Below are 9,553 nucleotides of genomic sequence, written 5' to 3'. Positions count from 1 at the left end.
TGCAGACATAGCCAAAGAGTTAGAGTAAGGATGGGGAACCTCAGGCCAGGTTGCACCTCCCAGCTTGCCTGGATCTGGCCCCTGAAGCTCAGAGCTCCAACCCGCCCCCCCATCATCCCACCTCAGGGCTGGAACACACAAAATGTACGAGCCTGAGCCCCTCTAGACTCTAATGTGCAAAGGGAATGTGCATCTTTCTTTCTCAGCTGGATCATGTGGGTCAGCAGTCCCCCACCCCAAATCGGTTCCCCAACCCAGGATTAAAGGCATGGACTTACCTGCGAGTAGAGTAAGGTTAAGTCTAGTCTTCAGGCTTCTTCCAAAAGGGAGAATCCACACTGCAAAAGTGCATCAAAAAAGCGATTTGCTTTTTTGAAAGATAGCATCCACACGGAATGGACAGTATCTCGCAGTTCAGCTGTGATTACTATGGATGGAGTGGCCAGCAGGGCACCTGAGCTTTTTCCTCTTCTTTCAAAAGAACTCCCTCTTCCTCATTCACACACATCTTTTTCCAAAAGAGCTCCTTCAGAAAAAGGCTTCTTCATTCTACGAGGAAGATTTCCAATGTCGGAAAAACCCCTCTGTTCTTTCAAAAGAACACGCAGTGTGGATGTAATTGAAGTTTTTTTGGGAAAATGGCCATTTTTCCGAAAACACTCTGTAGTGTAGATATACCCTAAGACTATGTCTACACTGCCCCCATTTTGTGCAAAAATATGCAAATGAGACAGTGTGGAATATCACCATGCCTCATTTGCATAATTAATGAGGCTCCATTTTTGCACAAAAACCCCTCTTGCGCAAGAGCTGTTCTTTCTGGGGAAAAAAAGTAGAAGAACGAATCTTGCACAAAAGCCTCTTGTGCAAAAATGGAGCCTCATTAATTATGCAAATGAGGCGTGGCCATATTCCATGCTTCGCCTCATTTGCATATTTTTGCACAAAATGGGGGCAGTGTAGACATAGCCCCCCGACCCGGAAAGGCTAGCAAAAACACAATTAGAACTATAAAGCCTAAGAGGAAATGTGATGGTGATAGATCAATTATGAATCAAACAAAAGGAAGTTTTTCTTCGTACAGCGCACAGTCAACCTGTGGAACTCCTTGTTGCGAAGACTAGGACATTAACAGGGTTCAAAAAAGAACTAGATAAATTCATGGAGGTTAGGTCTATCAATGTCTATTAGCCAGGGTGGGTAGGAACAGTGTCCCTAGCCTCTGTTTGTCAGAAGCTGGGAATGGGTGACATGGGAGGGATCACGTGATGATTCCCTGTTCTGTTCACTCCCTCTGGGGCATCTGGCATTGACCCGTTAGAAGATAAGATGCTGGGCTAGATGGACCTTTGGTCTGACCCAGTCTGGCCATTCTTATGAATGATAAAGTAACATGAGTAGAACAACATGGTTATCCTTTTGCATAATCCAGGAACAAGGGCCTGTTTAATTATATTGAAGGGCAGCAAATTAAAATCCAATACAACTGGAAAATTTAAATGCAAGCAATCCATAATTAACATGTGGAACTCAATACCTCAAGGTGTAATTTATTCCAACAATTTAGTACAATTTTTTTTTTTAAAGGAACAGAATATTCACAGATATTTATCAATCCATCAGTACAAGCCTTCCAGCTTCAGGTACAAATTAACCTCTAGCAGATGTGGGTTAGAAAGACATTTGATTATGAACTGCTTATTCCTTAGTTGTCTAATATTGTATTCCTTGCATTTTCTACTGAAGCCCCAGGCATTGGTTGAGAGAATATCTTTTAAAAATGCTTTAATTAGGTTCCTGGCATTCACAATTTTCTACATCCAGGTCAAGCCATAAAAACTGGATACATTCTTTAAGAGCAGAAAATGACCCAAAAAAGGTGAAAACGCATGTAGATTAAAATAATTTTTCTAGCAGAGGCAGCAGCATGAAGGGGGGAGGGAAGCAGGTGGCTCCTCGGGATCTGGTGCTCATGGGAGCCAGCTGATATAAAGGTAGCGAAGGGGGGGGGGATGGTATTGTGTGTAGTCAACAGGATTAACCCAGGCTTACTGATTAAATGGGTAGTCAACTATTCATTGACATCCCTAATGCAAAGTGCAGCCCTTGACCACTTAAATTCTTGGAGTGCCCCTCCCCCATCAAATATTAGTGCCCATCCCAGTGTCTACGCTGAAGAGCTATCACCAACAGGGCAGGCAGAGGCTTAGAGAGGAAGTGACTTGCTCAAGGTCATGCTGGAGGACAATAGCAGAGTCTGGAATAGAACCCAGTTCTTCTGGCTCCCGATCCAGCATCATCATGAGACCATGCTAGCTACTCTGCAAAGAGGTTACAAGGTTCCTTCCAGCAAGCCCTAGAAGCACATGTGGCATCGCTAGGAACTAATCCAGTCCCAAAAACTGAATTGGACAGTTGCTGCTGAGGCTGCATTAGGTAGAAAGATTGGCAATGGCTTTCTACTTCTCTTTTAGGAAACAAATGTAGTAATAAACAATTGAGCAGCAATTTGCTTTTTAAAAATTGTTCTGTTCCCCACCCCCATCCACACACTTGGCCTCGAAGACTTCAGAATGGTTTTACACACTTATCCCAATTCAAAACGAATGTCTTATCCTAGTTTTACATTTTCAGTGTCTATGTATCTTTCATGATATTGATTCCCTCACTCTTCCCCCATTAACACCATACATTTCCTCATAGCAGCAAGCATGTATTATATGAAGTCTCATGAGCACAATGTAGGTATTGCAACGTCAGGAAGATGTTATGTAATAAAGTATGCTATCAGAAAACCCATAGAAACCTAATATTTAGAACGTCCGGTTTTATTTGGAAAGATTTTTGATAAACTATGGCAACCACTATTTTGGGAATGAGTGCATGGAGTCCTAATTCTAATACCTAATCTACTGTGCTTAATATGGGTCATTGAAGGGGTAAAGCGGATGTCCAGCATCTCTTGCTACTAGTTTTCCATCCACCTGTGAAATAAAAAGACAATCTGAGTCAGAAAGTTAAAAAGCCAGTTCTTGCTTGACAGTAAAAACAGAACCATGCAGAATCTAGTTTCCTTTACGTCCCAGTCTTTAGCAAGGACATATTTAACAGTCACTGCTCCCAAGGCATAGTATTACTAGAAAAATCTTCTCTTTCCAAGATAATTTTGTGTAGCCTGAACAGAAATCATGTTCCAGTAGCTAGGACTTGAGGATACACTTGCCAATCCTACAGGATTGACCTGGAGTCTCCACTAATTAAAGATTACGTCACAAAGAAATTTCCAGGAATATATCCAACCAAAATTGGCAGCCCTGCTTGAAGAATGGATTAAGAATAATTAGGATTTCTTATTTACAATATTTGTCTAATAATGGCTATAATCTGTGTACTTTGCAAAGCACTTAAAATATAATCTAGTCGTTTAACTAGCCACACTTCTGTGAGACACTAGAGAGAAAAGTGTAGTTATGTTGGCTTGACAAATGGATACACCAAGAGAGAGAAGTTAGGTAACTTGCTCCAAGTTGCACAGTGAGTCAGTGGCAGGGTTGGTTAATGAATTCAGGAGTTCTGACTCCTATCTACTAAACACATAGTAGGAACCTCTGGCTCCACTGAAGTCTTAGCAAAAGTCCCATTTGACATCATTTGGAGCAGGATTTCATCCATGTCCTCTTTTGAGCAGAAGGCATTTTTTACACTACACCGAAAGCTTCCAAAAGAAGGAGGTGTACCTTCCAAGGAGCCAAGCTCCGCCAGCCAGCTAAAATTTCCTTCTGTGAAGCTAACTACCAGTTGTATGCATCTAATGTTAGAGATGGAATAAGACAGCAGGAACTGAAGTTATTAGAAACTGGGGAGACTTTTGGGAAAGGGGGAGCTTATACAGGAAGGATGGGCTCCACCCAAACCAAATTGCTGGCACTTAACATTAAAAAGGTCTTAGAGCAGTTTTTAAACTAAGGGTTGGGGGAAAGCCAACAAATGTGGAGGAGCACATGGATCGGACAGAGACATCTCTTGGGGAGGTCTATTAATAGAGATTCTTTATGCTCTAATGAGGAAAGGATGGAAAATGATAAAGTATAGGTAGGATCAGATGAGAAAATCAAATGAAAAAAAGTAACACATCAGGAAATGGCAGACAGATAAATAGTGCTACATTTTTAAAGCATTTATACACAAACACTAGACATCTAAATAATAAGATGGGTGAACTAGTGTGCCTCGTATTAAAGGAGGATATTGATATAATAAGCATCACAGAAACTTAGTGGAATCAGGACAATCAATGGAGCACAGTCATGCCAGGGTACAAAATATATCGGAAAGACAGAACAGGTCATGCTGGTGGGGGAGTGGCACTATACGTGAAAGAAAATGTAGAATCAAATTAAGTAAAAATCTTAAATAAACCAAAATGTTCCATCGAACCTCTATGGGTAGTAATTCCATGCTCTAGTAATAAAAGTACTGTATAGCAGTAGTGATATATTATTATCCACCCAACCAGGACAGTGATAGTGACTATGTAATGTTAAGGGAGATTAGAGAGGCAATCAAAATACTTTAAATGACTGCTTCTTGGAGCATCCATTTCTGGAACCCACAAGGGGAAGAGGCAATTCTTGATTTAGTCCTAAGTGGAGCGCAGGATCTGGTTCAAGAGGTAAATATAACTGGACCGCTTAGAAATAGTGACCATAGTATAATAAAATTTAACATCTGTGTGGTGGGAAAAACTCTTCAGCAGCCTAGCACTGAGGCATTTAATTTCAGGAAGGGGAACTACACAAAAATTAGGAGGTTAGTTAAACAGAAATTAAAAGGTACAGTGAAAAAAAAATCCCTTCTAGCTGCATGGAAACTTTTTAAAGACACCATAATAGAGACCCATCTTTAATGTATTCCCCAAATTAAAAAAAACCTACAACAGTAAGACAATCAAAAAAGTGCCACCGTGGCTTAATGATCAACTAAAAAAGCAGAGAGAGATAAAGAAGCATCATTTAAAAAGTTGAAGTTAAATCCTAGTGAGGAAAATAGAAAGGAGCATAAACTCTGTCAAATTTAGTGTAAAAATATAATAAGAAAAGCCAGAAAGGAGTTTGAAGAACAGCTAGCCAAAAACTCAAAAAGTAATAGCAAAATGTTTTTTAAGTTCATCAGAAGCAGGAAGCCTGCTAAACAACCAGTGGGGCCACTGGATGATTGAGATACTAAAAGAGCACTCGAAGACGATAAGGTCATTGCGGAGAAACTAAATGAATTCTGTGCTTCAGTCTACATGGCTGAGGATGTTAGGGAAATTCCCAAACCTGAGCCATTCTTTTTAGGTGACAAATCAGAGGAATTGACGCAGACTGAGGTGTAATTAGAGGAAGTTTTGGAACAAATTGATAAACTTAACAGTAACAAGTCACCAGGACCAGATGGCATTCACCCAAGAGTTCTGAAAAAAAATCAAAATGTGAAATTGCAGAACTATTAACTGTGGTTTGTAACCTAACCTTTAAATCAGCTTCTGTACCTAATGACTGGAAGATAGCTAATATGACGCCAATATTTAACAAGGGCTCTAGAGGTGATGCTGGCAATTACAGACCGGTAAGTCTAACATCAGTTCCGGGCAAATCAGTTGAAACTATAGCAAAGAATAAAAATTATCAGACACATAGATGAACATAATTTTTTGGGGGGAAGCCAACATGGTTTCTGTAAAGGGAAATCCTGCCTTACTAATCTACTAGAGTTCTTTGAGGGCGTCAACAAACATGTGGACAAGGGGGAGCCAGTGGATATAGTATACTTCGATTTCCAGAAAGCCTTTGACAAGGTCCCTCACCAAAGGCTCTTAAGTAAAGGAAGTTATCATGGGATGAGACAAGATCTTCTCATGGACTGATAACTGGTTAAAAGACAGGAAACAAAGGGTAGGAATAAATGGTCCGTTTTCAGAATGGAGACACATAACTGGTAGTGTCCCTCAGGGATCTGTACTGGGACCAATCCTATTCAACCTATTTATAAACAATTTGGAGAAAGGGGTAAACAGTGAGGTGGCAAAATTTCCAGAGGATACTAAACTGCTCAATAGTTAAGACCAAAGCAGACTGTGAAGAGCTTTGAAAAGATCTCAAACTAGTGATTGGGCAACAAAATGGCAAATGAAATTTAATGTTGATAAATGGTAAAGTAATGCACACTGGAAAAAATAATCCCATCCCAACTATACACACAAAATGATGGGGACTAATTTAGCTATAACTACTCAAGAGAGAGATCTTGAAGTCATTGTGGATAGTTCTTTGGAAACAACCACTCAAACGTGCAGCAGCAGTTAAAAAAGCAAACAGAATGTTAGAAATAATTTTTAAAAGGAAAGAGAATAAGATAGAGAATATTTTACTGCCTCTTTTTAAATCCATGGTACACCCACATCTTGAATACTGCATATAGATTAAGGATGTTAAATTTAGATTAATCAGCTAATCAAATAGTTTATGTAATTTGCATCAACTAGTTGATAAGGGCGCCTCTGCCTTTGAAACATAGCAAGAGTCTGGTCAGCTCTTGCTACATTTCAAAGGCAGAAGTGCCCAGCAGTGAGTCTCCCACTGGACCCGTGCTCCCAGCTGCACTTTGCTTTTGAAATGTAGCAAGAGCTGACCAGACTCTTGCTACGTTTCAAAGGCAGAGGCGCCCCTATCAACTAGCTAATGGATCTTTGGTCTGTCCCAGAATGGCTGTTCTTATGTTCTTAAGAAAAAAAAAAAATCTCAGAAACATATCTACTAGTAAATTTTCCACCTACTTCTTTGAAACCAACAGCTTAGATCTCATTAATTATTTAGTGCAGGCATGTCCAAAGTCCGGCCCGCGGGCCAATTGCGGCCCGTGTTCCGGTTTAATACGGCCCCCGCTTCCTCCCCCTCTCCTGGCTCCCCGGCGCTCTTTTGAACTGGCGCGCCCAGCGCGCTGCTTCCGGCCGCGCCGCCGCCGCCCATGGCCTCTGCGGTCCTAGAGCCTGCCCTGTAGGGCATGTCCGCAGCCCCGCTCCCCCGCTCGGCTGCGGGTTCGCTTTGCCCCCGGGCCGCCGGGAGGCCGGCGTGCCCTGCGCTCTCCACCCACCTCCGACCCCGCGGGCCCTCCGCCTTGGGGCTGAGAGTGCGGGGACGGCCCTCACGCATGTTCACTTCTTCAAATCTGGCCCTCTTTGAAAAAAGTTTGGACACCCCTGATTTAGTGTGTATGCTACAATTTTGTTCTTCAACCAGACCACTAGGGGGCACTGGAAGCAGTGACTAAAATGCAGAGGACTAACCAGCACATGGAAACATGTTGGGAGTTTTAAACATGATTAATCTTCAGATTTAAAAGTGTATTAAAATATTCAAAAGTTTGACCAATTGCTAAGCCAGAGCCCCCCAAATCTCCACGGACAAAGCCATCTTGGGATCTTTGTGCATTTTTTTTAAAACTCTCTCATTGAGAAAGTGATCCTCCTTGGACAGGAAAGTCAACAACTCCTCCACACCTTCCAGAAATTCATATTCTCCACTCATCTTTCCTTTCCTCCATGTTCCCCTATTTCTCAAAAGTGCTCTGTGTAAGACAGCACTTCTTGCAGGTAAGTATGCTTGTTAGCAGTACACCCCTGAGCTGGGTTCCATTCCAATATCATTTGCTGTTTCTTTGTACAACCGTCTGGCTACACAAAACACAAGAGGTAGAAATCTGGCTCACGAGAGATTTTTCAGGGGTGCATTCACCTTATTTGGAGGGAGGGTGTTAAGAGCGGTAGTTACCAAATGCCCTATCCACAGAGACCTTGAAATAAAAATCAAATATGCTCCAAAGTATAGCTGCTTATTCAATAACAGATTGGCACGCACACCTGTCAATCATGCACCTTCCTGTTTTGTGGTCATCTAGTGCTCTGCCTAAATGTGTACCTTTGTCACTGATTTATTTAGGGAAGTATTGATTTGACACAGATACCCACTTATGATTACATACCTCTTCCTGTCTCTCCCCCCCCTTCCCCCACAACAGGTGCTGATATTAGCCTTTATAGAGAGCGGAATGTGGAGGCAGGAAAAGGGAATAAGGGAATTTGTGTGCAGCCATCTTGGTCTTGTTAACAAGAGAGCAAGAGTCAGGCTAAGTCTGTGGCCTGACAACGCGAGATCTGTAATTAGACGCTGCCTTCGCCTCTCGCCTCCATACGGAGATAAGGATAGAATGCTGACTCTGGCAGGGACCTTGAGATAAGGAGCATCTGGGTGGAACTAAATAACTGTTAGCCATTGGTGTTTGTAATGGGAAGGAGACTAATTGTTATTATATTTAATAGACAGTATATAAACTGCTTCATAATTGCTTGTATTCAAAGATCTGCCTCGGTGAGGGGGGGGAACTCCCCCCCTGTCCGAACCAGTTTTTCCCTTGCTGCAGCTCGTAATAAAACTGCCTCTGGCTACTTGTTGCTTACAAACTCAGAGTGAGGGACAATGTTTTCTTCCACAGGAAGGAGGAAATCAAACCACTTAGACAGACACCTAAATTTGAACTTAAGAATAAAACTTTAGACAAGAACATAAGAGCGGCCAGACTGGGTCAGACCAAAGGTCCATCTAGCCCAGTAGCCTGTCTTCCAAAAGTGGCCAATGCTTAATGGCCCAAAGGGAACAAACAGAACATGTACACATCAAATGATCCATTCCCTATCAATGTTTTTAATCTTGCCCTTAGACCTTAGCCCCTATTAGCTGCTGTGGTTTCATGCTAGCTTGGTAAAGCAAGAAAAAAACACATGTCCTATCAAGTGTAATTTTAGGTACTCAGATGCCATGCTAAAGACCTAGATAGTATAGATTTGATACACGAGATTTTTCAAAGGCACTTGGTTTTTAAATAAGTGGTATTTGGAGATCAGGAAACACTTCTTAAAATCAGAAAAGCGTGAACAGAGGATCCCACACACACATTGGGGCAATACGTTCCTATTTTAAATTCTTCCCATCTCATTGTTTCCTGTTTCACTTTTCATCTTTGAAGCTCAGCTGCCCAGCATGTAGCCTCTTCCTCGCTGGCACTTTGAACTACCTTCTTTTGTCTCAGTATCTGCTCAGTGAATCACCATCATGCTCATAGTTTCTTCCATATAACAAAGGCACCTAAATATTCCAGCTACCAGGTACATATTCTTACCGTATTTTGTTATTGATTAGTCAACAGCTCTGTTAGCAACATGAGTATCAAAACTAGAAAGGATCACCGTCAGCAATCAGGTGTGTCTGCAAACATTGCACACATGCATTCACTAAATATTCTGTCCAGGCAAGCTGGGAGGTAGGTACAAAACTGCTCTAGAGAGTTAAGGACAAAGCAGACTCAAGAGCTTCAAAAGGATCTCACATGACTAAAAGACCGGGCAACAAAATGGCAGATGAAATTCAATGTTAATAAGTGCAAAGTAATGTACATTGGAAAACATAATCCCAACTATACATATAAAATGATGGAGACTAAATTAGCTAATACCACT

At 41.6% G+C, this 9,553-nt stretch overlaps 1 protein-coding gene across 1 annotated transcript in view; it reads right to left on the bottom strand.

The window, feature by feature from the left end:
- Positions 1-1,516: 1,516 nt before the first annotated feature.
- AKR1A1 (aldo-keto reductase family 1 member A1) overlaps positions 1,517-9,553 on the bottom strand; it is a 39,286-nt gene continuing 31,249 nt past the window's right edge. Inside the window, exon 9 of the mRNA XM_006117319.5 lies at positions 1,517-2,984. Coding sequence (XP_006117381.3) covers positions 2,919-2,984 — 66 coding nt within the window. The 3' untranslated portion in view covers positions 1,517-2,918. The remainder of the gene's footprint in view (positions 2,985-9,553) is intronic.

The sequence above is a fragment of the Pelodiscus sinensis genome, chromosome 9, assembly GCF_052426305.1.
Source record: "Pelodiscus sinensis isolate ZL-2025 chromosome 9, ASM5242630v1, whole genome shotgun sequence".
NCBI classification, from domain to species: domain Eukaryota; kingdom Metazoa; phylum Chordata; order Testudines; family Trionychidae; genus Pelodiscus; species Pelodiscus sinensis.
Note: the sequence above shows the minus strand (reverse complement) of the source record. Positions and strands in the feature narration are given on the sequence as shown.